Here is a 20,620-nt window from a genome sequence, read left to right as displayed (position 1 = left end):
AAACTTGAATGTGGTCTGATTTCAATACAAATGCAGATCGGTACGCTTTCACTTTTAGGTTCATATTCAGTTGTGGGCACAATTCCGCTAATTCGCTAACTGCTAATTATCAAAGTTAATGTTTTCATTATTGTATTAGCTTTTCAGATAACTTTGAAAACCATCATTGGACCAATTATCTTCCGATAAGTTTTGGTCCGATAATTTTTAGATTGTTAACATGTTTTTGCAGATGAAGTGAATAAATCTGAAACAGTTAAAAACCTTTGTTAAGTCTGATAAAGATTTTAGCACTTACCTGTTAAATGTTTTGTAGCAGATGAACAGCTCTATCCTCTAGAGTCAGAGAAGAGCTGGTCACAAGATAAATGGTAAATGGACTGCATTTATATAGCGCTTTTCCATCTGCATCAGACATTCAAAGCGCTTTACAATTATGCCTCACATTCACCCCAATGTCAGGGTGCTGCCATACAAGGCGCTCACTACACACTGGGAGCAATAGAGGATTAAAGGCCTTGCCCAAGGGCCCTTAGTGATTTTGAAAGGGTAGTTGTAAAACAGCTCACTGATCATCTGCAGAGGAATGGTCTATTTGAAGAGTTTCAGTCAGGTTTTAGAATTCATCATATTACAGAAACAGCATTAGTGAAGGTTACAAATGATCTTCTTATGGCCTCAGACAGTGGACTCATCTCTGTGCTCGTCCTGTTAGACCTCAGTGCAGCTTTTGATACTGTTGACCATAAAATTTTATTACAGAGATTAGAGCATGCCATAGGTATTAAAGGCACTGCGCTGCAGTGGTTTGAATCATATTTATCTAATAGATTACAATTTGTTCATGTAAATGGGAAGTCTTCTTCATGGACTAACGTTAATTATGGAGTTCCACAAGGTTCTGTGCTAGGACCGATTTTATTCACTTTATACATGCTTCCCTTAGGCAGTATCATTAGAAAGCATTGCTTAAATTTTCATTGTTACGCAGGTGATACCCAGCTTTATCTATCCATGAAGCCAGAGGACACACACACCAATTAGTTAAACTGCAGGAATGTCTTTCAGACATAAAGACATGGATGACCTCTAATTTTCTGCTTTTAAATTCAGATAAAACTGAAGTTATTGTACTTGGCCCCACAAATCTTAGAAACATGGTGTCTAACCAGATCCTTACTCTGGATGGCATTACCCTGACCTCTAGTAATACTGTGAGAAATCTTGGAGTCATTTTTGATCAGGATATGTCCTTCAATGCGCAGATTAAGCAAATATGTAGGACTGCTTTTTTGCATTTGCGCAATATCTCTAAAATTAGAAAGGTCTTGTCTCAGAGTGATGCTGAAAAGCTAATTCATGCATTTATTTCTTCTAGGCTGGACTGTAGTAATTCATTATTATCAGGTTGTCCTAAAAGTTCCCTGAAATCCTTCAGTTAATTCAAAATGCTGCAGCTAGAGTATTGACAGGGACTAGAAGGAGAGAGCCTATTTCACCCATATTGGCCTCTCTTCATTGGCTTCCTGTTAATTCCAGAATATAATTTAAAATTCTTCTTCTTACTTATAAGGATTTGAATAATCAGGTCCCATCTTATCTTAGGGACCTCATAGTACCATATCACCCCAATAGAGCGCTTCGCTCTCAGAGTGCAGGCTTACTTGTAGTTCCTAGGGTTTGTAAGAGTAGAATGGGAGGCAGAGCCTTCAGCTTTCAGGCTCCTCTCCTGTGGAACCAGCTCCCAATTCAGATTAGGGAGACAGACACCCTCTCTACTTTTAAGATTAGGCTTAAAACTTTCCTTTATGGTAAAGCTTATAGTTAGGGTTGGATCAGGTGACCCTGAACCATCCCCTTAGTTATGTTTCTTTTTATTCACCTCTTTTTGCTCTGTATGCACCACTCTGCATTTAATCATTAGTGATTGATCTCTGCTGTCTTCCACAGCATGTCTTTTTCCTGATTCTCTCCCTTCAGCCCCAACCAGTCCCAGCAGAAGACTGCCCCTCCCTGAGCCTGGTTCTGCTGGAGGTTTCTTCCTCTTAAATGGGAGTTTTCCTTCCCACTGTCGCCAAGTGCTTGCTCATAGGGGGTCGTTTTGACCGTTGGGGTTTTTCTGTAATTATTGTATGGCTTTTGCCTTACAATATAAAGCACCTTGGGGCGACTGTTTGTTGTGATTTGGTGCTATATAAATAAAATTGATTTGATTTGATTTGAATAGTGAGTGTAGGACAGAAGGTTTATTTACATTCTCCACCCTGTGAGCGACAGTCCATAAACGTTGGGACTGACATAAAGTGGAAATCAGAGACATAAAGCAGAGCCAAACTATGATCAGTGGATCTGAGAGCAGTAACCTCACAGACACGAGAGAGGGATGGAATAAATGAAAGGAGATCAGAAAAAAAATAATGTGATCGTAGAAACAGAGATGACAGAAAACAGTGCTTAAAGAAAGAGGGTGATTACAAACGAGAAAAGTGAAAAGAAAGATAATGATCAGTGCACCGTGGCACCTGAGACTGTCGGAACAGAAGAAATGGATGAACTCATATTTACCAATCCAGCGCAGGAGTGAGGTGAGGATCTGAAGATATTTGGTCTTCTGAGCATTGAAGAAGGTGAAAGGCCCCAAAAGAAGAGTGAAAATACTCTGCATGAGGAGGACAAGAAATTAAACATTAAAGAAACAGAAAATGTCACCAATCAGGGTGGTTGGGGGCATGCACCCCCCCCCCCCCCCAAAAAAAAAAAATTGGAACGTTAAACGTTATTGTGCTTTGAGATGTGAAGTATGAAGGACTATATGCTCTTCTAAACAATTTATTGGTCCAGTAGTAATTTAATCAGAAACATATTAGTTGCACAGATGTGAATGACAGTGACCCAAAAAACAAAATTACACCTCTAAGTCATGACAAATGAAATAAAGTTTAACACAGTTCACAAACGTTAAAACACAAACAGCTCATAGATGTGAGGCATCAAAGAAATGAAAGGATGCCATCTTTTTGATGTATTCATGGATGCGCCTCGTCTCATCCTGGATTGTGGCTCTGATCATCACTAATTCTCGCCCTCCCTCCTTCTGTTGCTCATAGAGCCTCAAAGTGCTAGACATTTGGCAGAAATCGCCATGCACTGTGATGAGTTTTCATGTAGACATCAATGGTATCTATCTCCTCCTGTGGCCAAGTCATCATTGCAGCTGGATATCTGATGACTGGCAGGACGTCTTTACCAATGGCTTGGAGCTTATTCCTAATGTTGAACTGGCTTCTCAGCACCTACCTTACCTTCTGGAGGTATCTGGCTGTGGTTGATCTTAGATCTTAATTATGGTTCCCGTTGGCTTGTGGAATCTCCAAGTACTTGCAGCTATCCTGTATATCCACTATCCTGCCTTCTGGGAACTCCAACCCCTCAGTCTGGATCACTTTCCCTCTTTTTGCCACCATTCAGCCACGGTTATCCAGTCTGAATGACATTGCGATATCTCCACTGTACATTCTGATGAAGTGGATCAGTGAGTTAATGTCTGGCTTGCTCTTGGCATACAGCTTGATGTCATCCATGTACAGGAGGAGGACTGATGGTTGATCTGCTCCTGAACTCATACGAGGTCTGTCAATAAAGTAACGGTCCTTTTTATTTTTTTCAAAAACTATATGGATTTCATTCATATGTTTTTACGTCAGACATGCTTGAACCCTTGTGCGCATGCGTGAGTTTTTCCACGCCTGTCGGTGATGTCATTCGCCTGTGAGCACGCCTTGGGAAGGAGTGGTCCCGCCCCCTCGTCGGATTTTCATTGTCTGGAAATGGCGGAATGAAAAGGACTTTTTTTCCATCAGAATTTTTTAGAAGCTGTTAGAGACTGGCACCTGGAAACCATTCGAAAAATGTATCTGGCTTTCAGTGAAAATTTTACGGGCTTCACAGAGAGTAAGGTCTGTTACTACAGCTTTAAGGACCCCTTTAAGGACGCTCGGCGCGCCGCGCTCCGAGCTGCGACGATGCGGCACAAGCCACCGGACCATTTCTAAACGGATGGCTCTGTGGATTTGAGACCGTCATGTGCTCTTTCTCTGGTTATCACAAGAGCTGGACATCAGCCATTTTCTGGCAGATTTCACTTTTAACAAGAGATTTTGTCATGGAAAGCCGCGCGGAGGCTTTGCGCGTCACGACCGATTCGCTGATGAAGCGAGACAAAGGAACACCTCTGTTTCGGAGTGATAAAGGACAAGTTGGGACATGCCCAGCTCTCCACAATTTCACTGATACTTACTGGACTGGTAAGCATTGAAAGCCGAGATAGACATGTCCAAACTTGTCCTCTGACACGCCGAAACGGAGGACCGTTACTTTGCACTTGCTGGGGACTTGTGCAATTGCCTTGGAGTTGGCCTCAAGTGATGCCTTCCACAGTCCCACGGCGTTCCAGATGAAGGTTATTAGTGCACTGTTAGCCATTACTGCCAAGTACTCCAGTATACATATGTGGGGCATTGAGCCATAGGCTTTCTTGTTGTTAATCCAGACCATGTTCAGGTTGGTTTATCTGGTCTTATGAGCCTTGGTGTACTGCTCTATTGACCACTAGCTGGTATTATGCACCTCTGGCACTGCTTCCAATGCCCTTCTAAGTTTCGATGATGCCTGAGAGGAGCTTCCATGTCATGGAGAAGCAGGTAGTACGAGGGTGTCATAACCTGATGGAGATCCTTCATGATCAGGATTGTGACTATGTGCTGTTTGCAACCTAGTTATTTGTGCTGCCTATTTCTGTCTGACTGATTCTGTTTTCTTTTTCTCTCTGTCTGAGATGCGTCTGGATCCACGTGCTGGATTAGATTATTTCTGTAACAGACATGGAACGGACTCTGCTGCAGGAACAGATGCAATGAGTGGCTCAATGACACCCCCCCCCCCCCCCCCCCCCCATGGTGGAATGGACGTCTGCATGGACTCATCAATTGCTGTATTGTAAACCTTTTTGGTAGAATGGCCTAAGCAGTGGGTCACCCCTTTGAGTCTGGTCTGCTTGAGGTTTCTTCCTCAATATCATCAGAGGGAGTTTTTTCTTACCTGTGTGCTTGCTCTAGGGGCTGGTAAGGTTCAACCTTACTTGTGTGAAGTGCCTTGAGGCAGCTTTGTTGTGATTTGATGTTATATAAACTAAATAAATTGAAATAAAATAAAGTGAAATTGCAAGGCACGTGGAGTACCGCTGGATCGTATCAGGTCCCGATGCTGTCCAGGTCTTCATGTCCGTCCATGTTGGATGTCTGCATTTGTGATATTGACTGGTTCTTGTTCTGGGAGGCCACTGCGGTGTGCTCTTACGTCCACCAGCCACTTGGCATTTATGCTGTGTGTTGCTTCTTTCTCCCAGATGTTCACCCAGTATAGATCACTCTCAACACTGGGTGAAAGTGTCTGTGTGCTATCATTTTTCCCTTTCAGCTGGAAGCACATCCCGGATGGCTCATTTAGGAACAGGCCATTTATTCTCTTGGCCTCTGCTTCTCTGGTTGGAGATAACCAGAGTAGTAACCTAGTAACCAGAGCTGTGAGCCTTTGTTTAGCTGTTTCAAGGCTCTCAGTCATATGCATTTTGTTGGACTTCTTATCCATCCAGGACCTGTCTCCCACGATACCCTTTGACACAACCACGGTCACTGTTATTGTAACTGTTCCACTTGTTTTTTTGTTCACCCCTAAAATCACGGTGAAAATGTAGGAAATGTCCATTGTATGACACAGAGCAATATTTACAGACAGGTAGAGAGAGTGAGAGAAAAAAACATTTCTACACCAGTGTCTGAGGTGTGCAACTGGTAAAACAATTTGGCATTTTGGGGATAATGAATGAAGATTTACCAGAAAGACCCTATATGCATTATTTCTCGAGACAGAGCCCCAACATGGGTCTGTGTCGTTGTACTTCCCTCGTCCAGCACTGCAGGAGTGATTTCCCCTCAAAAGGAACACAAAAAAACACAGTAACAAGTTTAGCACCATCATGCGACTACTGCATATTTTTGGGGGTGGGGGGTGGGGTGTGTGTGTGAATGACAGAATACATTGCTTCACCAATATTTACTATAGTTGACAAGTGTTTTCAGTTTGAACATATAGAGATGACTGAATCAGCTGTCTTTGTGTGACAGACTGAGCATTTATTAAAATCAGCTGATTCTAAGTTATGTCATCAGGCTGATTATTGCTTTAAATATCTCAAATTATTTATACTGAACAAACGAAAGGCAAGTTTTTCTACAGGACAGTAACTAACTGTCATTTCAAGTCTACCATGGAGATGCAGATTATAAATAGTGAGTCTTAAGTAACAGAACATGTGCTTGCACACAAATATGACCACAGAGGCTGGCGAGCACCTGGACAGAATTATAGACGTGCGGCATGATTTCAGCAATGACTCGCTGTCTGTAATAATTAAGAGTGACGATTTTGTTGTGATAAGAGAGACCTATAAAAGCAAATGATCAAATCTGAAACTTGTTCCACTTTTGCCACAGCTCACTGAAATTGAAATGATTAGAAATTTAAAGTTTTACTTTTGCAGTGCTGTCAACAGTTAAATATGAGGTCAAGAAAGATGTCTATTTTATTTTTTATAAAACGAGTATTTACATTCATTTAAGTCATGAAAGGGTGACAGAACAGAAAAAGTGTCCGACAAAGTGAGTATTGGCAAAACGGGTTATCATTTTCATGTTGAGGTGGCAGAGGGTGTTGTCAGCAGCTGCTGAAAGTAACTAATAAAAGTAATGAGTACTCTAACTTAGTTACTTTTAAAATTGAGTAATCACTAAAGTAACCAAGTTACTTTTTCAATGAGTAATCAGTAATGAGATTACTTTTTCAAAGTAACTGTGGCAACACTGATCAGGACAATGAAACAGGAAACAATTCAAAAATTTTACTGCATACAGTGTCAGGATTTCCCCTGGACCCTGGTTTTAACTTTGTTTTTACTAGTGTTGTGTTAGTTTCTCCACCAAATGACGCCCTCAATTTTGTTTCACACCTGGATCAGATGAGTGACTGATTTCTGATAGACTATTTAAACCCAGACTTTGTTATTTATTTGCCGGGATTCTTCCAAGAGCCAAGCCAGATACTTGCATGTCCTTTGCTATCTGTTGCCTTGCCAGTTTCTGAAGCCTTGTCTATGATCCAGACAGATACCAGGAGGACCAAACCTGATTACTGCCTTGTGACCTTGACCGCATCTTCCAGCTGTGCGCTCAACACGCTGAGCATTTCCGCAGCTTAAGTTCAGGTAACACTGGCCTCCCCCTCTAATTCCTGCATTAGAGCGAAATGTCTTTTCCTGATGTTCCAGGCGATTTCAGTACAACTCACAAGCGGTCCTGGACCCTGGCACTAACTACCTGCACCGCAATGTCACTTTGGGAACTCATCGGATCCCGGTGTGCAGCGCGTCTCGACTAAATGCCAGTTAAGTTCTCCTTTGGGATCCCGTTCTTATTTGTTCCTGTTTCTGACTGTGCTATGATAAAGAACTATTCCAAGAACTCTGTTTAAGAACTGCATGAACTCTGATATCAAACAATTGAAGAACCCAGCCCAGCTTTATCAAATCCTGCTTAACTGCCGCTGCGCTTCAACACATAGCACTTGACCTCTGACCTTTGGCTACATCTTATGGACTATGAACAATTGCTCAACAGTGAACTGTTTTTCTTAAGAAGATAATTTTATTTCATGAACTCTGAAACAACCTGTGTTAACCCTTTTATGAATTGTGACTGTTTTGAGGTTCCAGCATTACGAGTGCATTCACTCACATGTGTCTTTATTCCCATGGTTCCTGGTTTTGGAGGTGAGTGTTTCCACCTGGTCCTTGAAACCTTAGTTGACATTCTCCTTCAAGACTGGCTCGGAATCATGCAGCTACGAGCGGGCTTACTCTCACCTCAGCAAGCCACCTTTATTTCATTGTTTAGTGTTAATAAATCTTCCTTTGTTCATATTCCGTCCTGTTACTTGCTCCCTTGCAATTTAAGTCACCACCTCCCTGCAAGGGAAATGGTGGCGTAATGGCTTGCATGTTGGACTGGGACACCAGCAATTCGAGTTTGCTTCGGCCCTTCTGGAAACAAGTCCTTCATTGAGACTTTCGTTGTTTACCCATGTTAAATAAGAGAATGTCAAGTCCATCGCCAAATACCGGTCTGGTCCCGTCTGGACTCCTGACCGTAACATACGGCTGCCTAAAAATTTTATGTTTTCTCAACGATTCTATTTTTATGGTGTTGGTGGACTGAGGCAGTGCAGAATCAAGATCTGTTTTACTAGGACCCCAGATAAGGAGTGTTAAATTGCCTGGCCAATCCAAGCTTTTGCATATTGGGGAAGAGAAAGTATTGCGGGTAAATTACTGAGATTAACTGCGTCGTTGATAGCTCTAAATACTTATGTCAGAGAAAATGGCTCGTGGGGCTAACACCTGAATTTAAAGAGTCATTTAGCACCCTCACATCGGGATGAATGTGAGGGATTATTTGTAAAGTGCTTTGAGCGTCTGATGCAGATGAAAAAGCACTATATAAATGCAGTCCATTTAGAAACAAACGTTCATCCTATAAAATCATCCCAATGAAACATTGCTAAAGGGGAATGGGTACTTCATATATTTGAACTTGCTCATAAAATCTGAAATTACAAATTCAGGACTGGTCTGAGAGAGAGTCCAGCAATAAAAATAATTTTAAAAAAGATCTCCCTGGAAGCAAATCTACAAGATTCAGAAGCCAGAAGAAGAAAGGAAGGGAAGATAGAGAAAAAAGCTTTTGTCTGCAAAATTATGTTAATAATTAATAACTATAATTGCAAGTAGTCATGGATGGTGCCTCGCTTCAGCGCCACCGCCTCATGGGCCAGCGTGATTTCTGAAGGAAATTTCAAATGCATGCAATGTTAAGTGGGAAGTTAGTATATGGGGGTGATCAGGGCAGAGCCCTCATCATGTCGAGCAAGTTTGAAGCCGTTCAAAGTGAAACGGCGTGCTTTTCAATTCAATTTCAATTTTTTTTTTATATAGCGCCAAATCACAACAAACAGTTGCCCCAAGGCGCTTTATATTGTAAGGCAAGGCCATACAATAATTATGTAAAACCCCAACGGTCAAAACGACCCCCTGTGAGCAAGCACTTGGCTACAGTGGGAAGGAAACGCTCTCCAAAGTTTGACGAACCCTAGCAGCCACGCCTTTTGACCTACAGAAATTATTTTAAGAACTTTTGATCAGCATGGGGTCATGATGATGTGTACCAAATTTGAAGACGACTGGATAAAACCCCTAGGACGAGTTTGTTCAAGTATAAGCTGTGGAAATGGCAAAAATGACCTCAAAATGGAAACTTCAAAACAAAATGGCCGACTTCCTGTCGACATTTCACCTATATGTTAACAGACTTTTTTGTGCATCCCAGCATGGTAAATATGTATACCATGTGTAATATGTGTAATATTCAGAGGGTGACAACAGCACCAAAGCAGTAATACATGTCTTTTCAAAATTAAAGGTATAGAAGACCTCGTTTCTTTAAGTTACTGCATGTATGAAAAACTTCATGACTGCGGTAAAATGAGCATATTGATTTTACCATGCAACCTCCATTAGCGATATAGGCACAGCAGCTGCATAAATGGCCAGGTCTCCATACAGATAGACAATAATGCAGATGTAAAACATATTGACCCCAACTGAAAAGAAAAATTAAATGATCAATATTATAGCATTGTATAAAATATCAAATATAAGACAACAGCCCCTCACCTCTTTTTCCTCTGTATGCACCAATCTGCATTTATTCATTAAGCCGTGGTCACAACCCGCCGTACTTGCACATGCGTGCAGTCTACTTGCAAAAACGTGGGTTAAATTTGGAGATCCGTACTTCGTAAGAACTGCCTCAGTACAAATTTAGGAGCACGCAGACACACCGTAGACACACTTTCGCTGCAGTCAGGCTGCGGATTCACCAGCAGTACAGATGACGCACATTGTGAGTACTGTCTCAGTACGGATTCAAAGAAGCACATTTTCATTCAATTACTATTGAATTAACCAAATCCGTACGTAGGCAGTACGGATTACGGCACTCACCACATACTATGGAGGCCGACAGACTTGCATGCACAACGCAGCTTCTCACTTGAACTTGGACTTTATTTCCAAACGTCAGCAACACGCACTCCACAGCTTCAGTCTGTTAACTAGCTGTAACTTTTCGAGGCAAGTAAACACTCGTACAACTGACCCCTGCAGGCTGGACAAGCTCATGCATCGCCGACGCCGAAAAACACCTACTGCTCCAGTACCGCTCATAAAAAAAGAAAAGCGACCCCACACACACACACACACACACATACACTGCTTTATTGTCAACTCTCTTTATCGTTACACTCCTAGAGACGTGCGTTGAACGTACTCCCTCCCTCCTCTTGCTACTGCCTTCGTACGTTTTCACAAAAACGTAGTGGCCGTGGCATCTGCAGAAAACGTACGCCGAAAAAAAACACACGGTGGGTTGTGACCGGGGCATTAGTGATTGATCTCTGCTCTCTTCCACAGCATGTCTTTTTCCCGATTCTCTCCCCTCAGCCCCAACCAGTCCCAGCAGAAGACTGCCCCTCCCTGAGCCTGGTTCTGCTGGAGGTTTCTTTCTGTTAAAATGGAGTTTTTCCTTCCCACTGTCACCAAGTGCTTGCTCATAGGGGGTCGTTTTGACCGTTGGGGTTTTTCTGTAATTATTGTATGGCTTTTGCCTTACAATATAAAGCGCCTTGGGGCAACTGTTTGTTGGAATTTGGCACTATATAAATAAAATTGATTTGATTTTCAAAACATATATATATATATATATATATATATATATATATATATATATATATATATATATACACACATATATTTATATTTAGAAAAACACCAAGACCAAATCTCTTTGTTCTGTGTGCTGCACGAACAGGTGGCCATGGCCCCAAACAGCAGCACCTGTTGAGATCTCTTTACCCCTGAGTCACAGCTACTGAACACATACAGTGTTTTGAAGGACATGTTACAACTCTACAACGTGAGGTGCGTGCCTGCTGTCCTCACATGGAAATACATAAAAATATATATTGTTTTTGCCACGGGCTGGAGCGGCTGCTTAGCGCACACACCAGCAAGCTGCTCCATGTGAAAAGGACCGTCTGATCATGTGAACACTCAGCTGGCAATCTGAATGTCATGTCACCCACGTAAGCTCTGGTCCACATGACGCGGTGCCTCTCCCTAGGTGTGCCACTCGCTGGACACATGAGCCGCTTGCCAGACATGCCGGGCCAGCAGATGTGGACATGACAAGCGTGCACTGTCATTCATGACATTTCATAACTGTATGTCTTTAACCATGTGTCATCTACAGAGGAACAGAAGGATCATACTCATATTGTCCGCTCGATAGGAGAGATTAAATACAGTAACTTGCTGTTTTTTTTTTTTTATAGTATAGGTTTTTTTTTTTTCCCCCACAGCAGTGACATCCACGGACAAATGGGAGCATGTCCCCCTGTGACCTGCAGCTGCGTGTCACTGCGGGATTTCCCCACGAGTGAAGCTCGCTCTTTGGTAAAACGAAGGAGCAAACTGGGAATGGCACAAAAAAATCTGCCCAGTGGCGAAAAAGCCACAAACCGGACAACATTGTCATAAAAAGCCACAAACCGATGGTAGACAAAGCCACAAACCGGAAATGACATGGTGAGATGTTGAAGAGCTTTGCTCGTTCATGTCCGCAACATATACATATTAATTAAAACACATATCACATTTGCATCATGGTCACCAGCGGATCACTGCGTGCTGGACACGCCATGCCGGCTGATATGTTCATGACATGGGAGCCGGCTCTTCATGAGAGCCTGGCTGATGTCTTCATGAGAGGAGCGCATCAGGTAATTCAAGTAAAACATAAAATGAAGAACAGTAATCCACGTCATTTCATTACTTCTTGGTGTATGCCTGGGTGGAGGCTAACTCCGCTATTTATAACAGGAATTAAGTATTAGAAATTGTGGTGTTTTATTCATTTTTTGCTCTGCTGCTGTGTGCACCATTTTCCACATGCTCGCACTGTGTTCGTGCACGCGAACATGAGCTTGCATGAAACCATCGCTGCGGTATCGTGCACACCTGTCCAACTATTCGTCCCACCCAACAGCAGGAGGAATGTTTTGCGGTTCCCCATTTTGTTTTTGGTTCGCAGATTCTTCTGGTTTCTGTGTCTTTTGTGTTATTTGTGAAGGGGCCCTTAGTGATGTTCTGACAGGGATATGAACAGTGGATACTCTGGTGTCAAGCTCACAATTTAATCCTTTAGACAATCACCACCTCAGTTTTACAAACATTCAAAAATAAATAAATAATAAAATCGCAACATGCCCAGAAATTTTTAATGTTCCTTCAGTTCTCCTCCACTCTTGAAGTGGAAAACCTTTGCTCTGGAAACAACTGCAGTAAAAAACGTTTGGATAACCACACTGTTGTGACATGCCATTCGGAAGATTCAGACGGCTTTCAGTGGCTTTCCAGTCGTGTGACTATCCGAGAAATTGTGGAAGAGCTGGGCATGTCACAACATGTCCTGTGAGGCTTCAACACAGAGGTGCTTTGCTGCGCCATCACCTTTGTGCCGAAGCCATCGGCATGAATTTCGCTGCAACTCTTTTCATGGCAAAATCTTCTGTCACAGTGGAATGTGCCGAAAAAGTGCTGATGTCCACCTCTTCCACAATTTCTCGGATAGTCACACGACAATCCCGCATCACCACAGAGTTCACTTTGGAAATGATCTGGTCATTTCAGCATGTTGATGGCCTACCTGGAGTGCGGCTCGCTCTCCACCGTTATGCGGCCGTCTTTAAACCGGTTGTACCGCTCCTTAATCTGTGTGATGCTCATAGCATCGTCACCGAAAGCCGTCTGAATAATCCGAATGGTTTCCACCTGGCTGTCGCCCAGGTTCTGGCATAATTTGATGCAGTGCAGTCGCGCTGCTCCAGTCATTCTGCCATTTCCTTGCAAAGAAAAAAACGACGAGAGACTACACCCATCCTCACACAAAGGCTGCTTACAAGCAAATGACGCAATCGACAGACGTGAAAAAACTCACGCATGCGCACGAAGGTTGGCTCATGCAAGCACATGTGATTCAAATCCATATAGTTCCATCCATCCATTTTCTTCCGCTTTATCCGGAGTCGGGTCGCAGGGGCAGCAGCTCAAGTAAAGCCACCCAGACCCCCCGGACCTCCCAAATCCATATAGTTTTTGAAAAAAATAAAAAGGTCCATTACTTTTCTAACAGACCTCTGGTTTGTGAACAATATTTGAGGGAAATGGTGATATTGTGTATGTGGATAAAGTTTTAGATCTTTGAGTTCATCTCATAGAAAATGGGAGCAAAACCAAGTGTTGCGTTTATATTTTTGTTGAGTATATATATACTTCTTCTGATTTTAACTTCTTTTTCAATTTCATGAACAGAAATTTTAAAGGACGTTTAACAAAAAAAAGTTAAATAAATAAAAAAAAAAAAAAAGTTGTTTCACCCCTGGTGGCATTAATGGTAAAATAAAGTGTGCCAAAAAAATGTATCATCCTATGCAAAGTAGTAATTCATGGCCACAAACATCAATAAATCGTGGTGATAATTTATTTTGTAGCAACTTAAGAAGTTTCTAATTATTTATGAGATAAGCTGCAATTTAGGTGTGGGCAGATTTTTTTTAAATGACAGCAGCTGCTGATCACAGGTGCATCAGTGGACTTTAACAGCTGGAACTCAATATCTGTGTTGTTATGTTTGTCATTTCAAAGGTCTTAAAAAGTGAGGCTTGTGAGGCTCCACAGTATTAAAAGCAGAAGTACAGACAATAAAAATAAATATTTTGGGGTACGTATTTGGTTCTTCCAGGTGAGTCAATGTTGTATGCACTAACGTTGTGACAGCATCCTATGTGGATCTGTTGGGACAGTACACATGTTGATAATGGTTCATTATGTGACAAATGCTGGACTTAATGTGATTTGAAATGAACTTTTCAAAACACTTCACCACAACAGAGGTTATTGCAACTGGGCTAAGGGTGGGTCACAACACACACGTGGGAAGTGCACGCAAATCTGCATGAATCCCAGTCACGATCCTGAGTGGGGATTTAACCCTTCACGCCCCAGCACTTGTGGACACGGGGTCGGAAGGGAATCTGCTGGACAGCAGATGGGCAAAGGAAGTAGGGCTCCCTCTAGTGGCCCTCCCTTCACCATTGAAGGTACGGGCACAAGATGGCACCCTTCTTCCACTAATCACACACCAGACACAGCCCGTAACATTGGTTGTATCTGGAAATCACAGGGAGGAGATTGTGTTTTTGTAACACCTTCTACCTCCCGAGTAATTTTGGGTTATCCATGGATGATAAAACACAATTCCTGGATTGATTGGCCGTCTGGGGTTGTGGCTCAATGGAGCAAAACCTGCCACCGGGAGTGTTTAGGATCCTCGGTTCCACCCGGTGTGACCGCTAAAGAGGAGGTTCGAGTTCCCCCAATCTTGCGGCGGTGCCAGCCGAGTACCACGATCCTGCTGACGTCTTCAGCAAAGATCCGGGACTCACGCTGCCCCCACACCGTCCGTACGATTGTGCCATTGATTTGGTCCCGGGCGTTGAGTACCTGTACAGCAGGATGTACAACCTCTCACGTCCTGAGCGCAAATCAATGGAGACCTACATCCGGGACTCTTTAGCTGCCGGGTTGATCCGGAACTCCACTTCCCCGATGGGTGCTGGTTTCTTTTTTGTGGGCAAGAAAGACGGCGGACTCCGTCCATGCATTGATTACAGAGGGCTGAACGAGATCACAGTTCGCAACCGATACCCGTTACCTCTGCTGGATTCACTGTTCACACCCTTGCATGGAGCCAAAATTTTCACAAAACTGGATCTTCGTAATGCTTATTACCTGGTTCGGATCCGGAAGGGAGAGGAGTGGAAGACGGCATTCAACACCCTGTTAGGTCACTTTGAGTACCTGGTCATGCCGTTCGGCCTCACAAATGCGCCCGCGACGTTCCAAGCTTTGGTAAATGACGTCTTGCGGAACTTCCTGCATCGGTTCGTCTTCGTATACCTGGACAATATTCTCATCTTCTCCCCGGATCCTGAGAGCCATGTCAAGCATGTACGTCAGGTCCTGCAGCGGTTATTGGAGAATCGGCTGTTTGTGAAGGGTGAGAAGTGTGAGTTCCACCGCACTTCTTTGTCCTTCCTGGGGTTCATAATCTCCTCCAACTCCATCGCCCCTGATCCGGCCAAGGTTGCGGCGGTGAGAGATTGGCCTCAACCAACAAGCCGTAGGAAACTGCAGCAGTTCCTCGGCTTTGCAAACTTCTATCGAAGGTTCATAAAGGGCTATAGCCAGGTGGTTAGTCCCCTGATGGCCCTGACCTCCACAAAAGTCCCCTTCACCTGGTTGCATCGGTGCGAAGCCGCATTTAGGGAGTTGAAACGCCGGTTCTCGACTGCGCCTGTTCTGGTGCAGCCCGATCCTAACCGCCAGTTTATAGTGGAAGTGGATGCCTCTGACTCAGGGATAGGAGCCGTGCTGTCCCAGAGCAGGGAGTCCGATAAGGTCCTCCACCCTTTTGCCTATTTTTCCCGCAGGTTGACCCCAGCTGAAAGGAACTATGACATCGGCAATCGGGAGCTCCTGGCGGTGAAAGAGGCCCTTGAGGAGTGGAGACGCCTGTTGGAGGGAGCTGCGGTACCATTTACGGTTTTCACGGACCATTGGAACCTGGAATACATCCGGACCGCCAAGCGTCTGAACCCCAGGCAAGCCCGCTGGTCATTGTTCTTCGGTCGTTTTGACTTCCAAATCACGTATCGCCCCGGGACCAAAAACCAACGGTCCAATGCATTGTCCCGGGTGCACGAGGAGGAAGTCAAGACAGAGTTGTCAGATCCACCAGACACCATCATCCCCGAGTCCACTATCGTGGCCACCCTCACCTGGGACGTGGAGAAGACTGTCCGGGAGGCCCTGACACGAAACCCGGACCCGGGAAATGGACCCCAGAACAAACTGTACGTCCCACCAGAGGCCAGGGCTGCAGTCTTGGACTTCTGTCATGGTTCTAAGCTCTCCTGCCACCCAGGGGTGCAAAGAACCGTGGCAGTGGTCCGGCAGCACTTCTGGTGGGCGTCGATGGAAGCCGACATCCGGGAATACGTCCAGGCCTGCACCATCTGCGACAGGGGCAAGGCAGATCACAAAAAGGGACAAGGACTCCTCCAGCCGTTGCAGGTGCCTCGTTGCCCCTGGTCCCACATCGGCCTGGACTTTGTTACGGGCCTCCCGCCGTCCCAGGGTATGACTACCATCCTTACGATAGTGGACCAGTTCTCCAAGGCGGCCCACTTCGTGGCCCTCCCGAAGCTCCCGACGGCCCGGGAGACAGCAGACCTCCTGGTCCACCATGTCGTGCGTCTGCGTGGGATTCCTACTGACATCGTCTCCGACCGTGGTCCCCAGTTCTCCTCGCAAGTCTGGAGGAGTTTCTGTAGGGAACTGGGGGCCACCGCGAACCTGTCGTCCGGGTATCATCCCCAGACCAACGGACAGGCAGAGCGGGCGAACCAGGAGTTGGAGCAGGCCCTCCGCTGTGTGACCTCCGCGCACCCGACGGCCTGGAGCAACCATCTGGCCTGAATCGAGTACGCTCACAATAGCCAAGTATCAGCTACCGGCCTCTCCCCATTTGAGGTGTGTTTGTGGTACCAGCCCCCATTGTTCCCGCTCGTGGGGGGAGAGGTCGGGGTTCCCTCAGTCCAGGCCCACCTAAAGAGGTGCCGTCGGGTGTGGCGCACTGCCCGCTCTGCCCTGCTAACGGCCCGGACGAGGGCCAAGGCCCATGCAGACCGCCGGCGATCCCCGGCCCCTGCAACAAGGGGAATCCCAAAAGCTGAAGGGCCATTTCATCTGACACTTTTCAATCCTAAAGGTCCTCAGTCCGGCCGCAGTGAAACTGAAGCTGCCAGCTTCACTGTGGATCCACCCGGTTATTCGTGTTTCCAGGATCAAACCTCACCACACCTCAACCCTCTACACCCCCGGACCGGCGCCGCCTCCTGCCTGGATCATCGACGGGGAGCCTGCATGGACTGTTCGCAGGCTCCTGGACGTCCGTCGAAAGGGCCGGGGGTTTCAGTATCTGGTGGACTGGGAGGGTTACAGACCCGAAGAGCCTCCTGGGTGAAGAGGAGCTTCATCCTGGACCCGGCCCTCCTGGCCGACTTCTACACACGCCATCCTGACAAGCCTGGTCAGGCGCCAGGAGGCCCGTTGGGGGAGGGGGGGGTCCTGTTGTGTGGGCCGCTGAAGAGGAGGTACTGCTGGCCCAACACCAGAGGACGCCCTGCCTGATAGCGGGCTTCAGGCACCAGAGGGCGCAGTCGCCTCACAGGAGCACCAGGAGCACCAGTGCTGACAGCTGTCAGTCATCACCCATCATCACACCTCATCCCATAAAAGCCGGGCAGTGACTCCACCTCCCTGCCGAGAAATCAGCTTAAACGACAGGTAAACCTCTCAGCCGTCTCTGTGCCGTACGCACATATTTGCTTGTAAACTCTTTGCAGTCGTAACCTTCTGAATACTTACAGCTTGGAGCTAGTTTTGTGGGAATTTGGAGGAGCTGGCGTATCCACTCCTAAATTTCCTAAGTATTACATTAGGCACTGCACGTATTGGTCCCGGCTCTTCTCTGGACAGGTGTCTCCTATCCTCAAGCCTGCCCACATGCCATCTGTGATTTAATTGACTGTTATCTAAAAGCAGCATCTGTATTCCGTTGTGCACATTTCACAACATTAAATTGATATATTTTGGCATCTCCATTGTCCGTTCATTTACGCCCCCTGTTGTGGGTCCGTGTCATTTCACTTTCACAACACTCTTAAAGCTATGAAATTGGGCTATTGGTAAAAAAAAAAAAGTAGAAAAGGGGGTGTTCACAATAATAGTAGTGTGGCATTCAGTCAGTGAATTCATCAATTTTGTGGAACAGACAGGTGTGAATCAGGTGTCCCCTATTTAAGGATGAAGCCAGCACCTGTTGAACATGCTTTTCTCTTTGAAAGCCTGAGGAAAATGGGACGTTCAAGACATTGTTCAGAAAAATAGCGTAGTTTGATTAAAAAGTTGATTGGAGAGGGGAAAACCTATACGCAGGTGCAAAATATTATAGGCTGTTCATCTACAATGATCTCCAATGCTTTAAAATGGACAAAAAAAAAAAAAAAACAGAGACGCATGGAAGAAAACGGAAAACAACCATCAAAATGGATAGAAGAATAACCAGAATGGCAAAGGCTCACCCACTGATCAGCTCCAGGATGATCAAGAGGTCATGTTGCCTTATGCTGACAATAACCCCAAGCACACTAGTAAACGGGCAAAATCTTGGTTCCAAACCAACAAAATTAATGCCTCGCAGATGTGAAGAAATACTAGTTTAGTGATTCACAGGATTTCTAAAAAAAAGCAGTTTGAACATAATAGTTTTGAGTTTGTAGCGTCAACAGCAGATGCTACTATTATTGTGAACACCCCCTTTTCTACTTTTTTTTTTACTAATAGCCCAATTTCATAGCCTTAAGAGTGTGCATATCATGAATGCTTGGTCTTGTTGGATTTGTGAGAATCTACTGAATCTACTGGTACCTTGTTTCCCATGTAACAATAAGAAATATACTCAAAACCTGGATTAATCTTTTTAGTCACATAGCACTACTATTATTCTGAACACTACTGTACATATGACTTCACAGTACAATAAGAAGTAAAAACAATCTCCATTGTAAAACAGACAATATGGCATAAATAACACATAATGGATTGACATCACAAGACTCCCCCACACCCCCCAACTCAATAAGCACTGGGCATCAACTCATATTGCTCGCACCCCACAAACACCACAGAACTATTGCATTTTTCAGGTAACATCATTAGATTTGACTGAAATGGGCACAAATGATATTTTGAAATGGTTACGTTTACAGTGGGGGACTCTATAAGGTCTACCAGAGGGCAGGAGCTCATATTCTGTGCATGTGAAGGGTCGGTCGCTACCCTCCGGGCAGACTGGTTGAACACAAATTAAAGGGAGTGGTGATCCTTCTTTCCAATCACCTTTATAGCACTGTGAATCAGATGACTTATCTTAGTTAGAAGTTACACAGTGAGATTGCAATGGAATAAAAGTCATCAGGAAAAAAAGCTTCAGGTAAGAAGAAAATCATTACCTTTATTAAAGAACATAGAGGCCATCTGACCCATCTCAATCTGCTCCATAATGTCAAAATGATCATACTGGCCTCCAGATCGTTCTGGGAAAACAGATTCGACAGTAAAAACCACATACACTGGAGATAGTGGGATACAGGGGGAAAAAACAACTTTATAAACAATGAAAATGACATACGTAGGCATGCACATAACCGGTACTCAATGTGCTTGTACATGCTAAAAATAAATGATGTGCAGCAGAAAACACAAGGGAAGCACTTCATAGGAGGAAAGCAATGACTGATTGTAGGAAAAGTGTATCCTTCTGTGTGCATCAATGATTGTTAGCACACATCAGCATGAGTGCAAGTTATGTGCACCCCTGGACATGAGCTTTTATAATTAAAATGTGTACCCACTTCCTACCTTCAGAAATACACCATTGTGTTTAAAAATTCAAAATAAAATACAGAATTCCAATTGTGGTTTCTTGAAAGTTTTTTTTTTTTAAGCCTGGTTATTAAACAGGTCGTGATCATTTTGCAATGCCTCTGTTCCTAAAGCATTCTCTGTCATTTTCAAGGGCTGTTTGGCAGAAGATATGATCACTCCACCACAGCCAAACAGAAGAGAAATGGGACACATTGCAATTTACAGGAATTTGCAAAATGGAGGGAAAAGGCAAAGTGGAGGGGTGAAGGGACACTTCACTTCACTGTTGGAATTGGGTCTTGTGTTTGCCTTATTTTTTAAAAGCATGCATTTGTGCCATGTGGCATCCTGATCCATAATTTATGCTTCACTTACATTTTTTCATACATACTCCCTCCCATCTTTAGAGGCCAAAAGTAACTGTACCCAACTGTCCATGATCTATGGACCACATAAAGGTATGTAGAGTTGCTGCTCTATCAGGCAGTTAAATAACTATTTATTTGCTTCAATACAATTTAGACAACATAATTACTTGGTGACAGTGTCACCTGTACTTAATAAAAATGCCTCAACACATTTTATTTTGCACCATGAATGTTAAACATCATTGATGCATGACCCCAATTTTTCTGAGCATTAATTTAGGGAATTCACAACTCAGCCACATGGCGTGTGCAGCCAGTACATTCTGAGTGCCAGTCCCCAAACCTGGAAAAATGAGGAGGGAACAAGGAGGCAGGGTATTAACTCTAAATTTTGTAAAATCTCAGCCACATGAGG

General features: G+C 44.3%; 1 protein-coding gene across 1 annotated transcript; it reads right to left on the bottom strand.

The window, feature by feature from the left end:
- Window positions 1-2,340: 2,340 nt before the first annotated feature.
- On the bottom strand, window positions 2,341-19,641 carry LOC117517901 (transmembrane protein 104-like). The gene is made up of 6 exons (XM_034179038.1): window positions 19,602-19,641; window positions 19,423-19,506; window positions 9,669-9,768; window positions 5,893-5,989; window positions 2,566-2,659; window positions 2,341-2,363 (listed from the first exon to the last, which is right to left on the bottom strand). Exons 1-6 carry the CDS (start codon window positions 19,639-19,641, stop codon window positions 2,341-2,343), a joined length of 438 nt encoding a protein of 145 aa, XP_034034929.1.
- Between the last annotated feature and the right edge of the window lie 979 nt (window positions 19,642-20,620).

Source organism: Thalassophryne amazonica, chromosome 9, assembly GCF_902500255.1.
Source record: "Thalassophryne amazonica chromosome 9, fThaAma1.1, whole genome shotgun sequence".
NCBI classification, from domain to species: domain Eukaryota; kingdom Metazoa; phylum Chordata; class Actinopteri; order Batrachoidiformes; family Batrachoididae; genus Thalassophryne; species Thalassophryne amazonica.
Note: the sequence above shows the minus strand (reverse complement) of the source record. Positions and strands in the feature narration are given on the sequence as shown.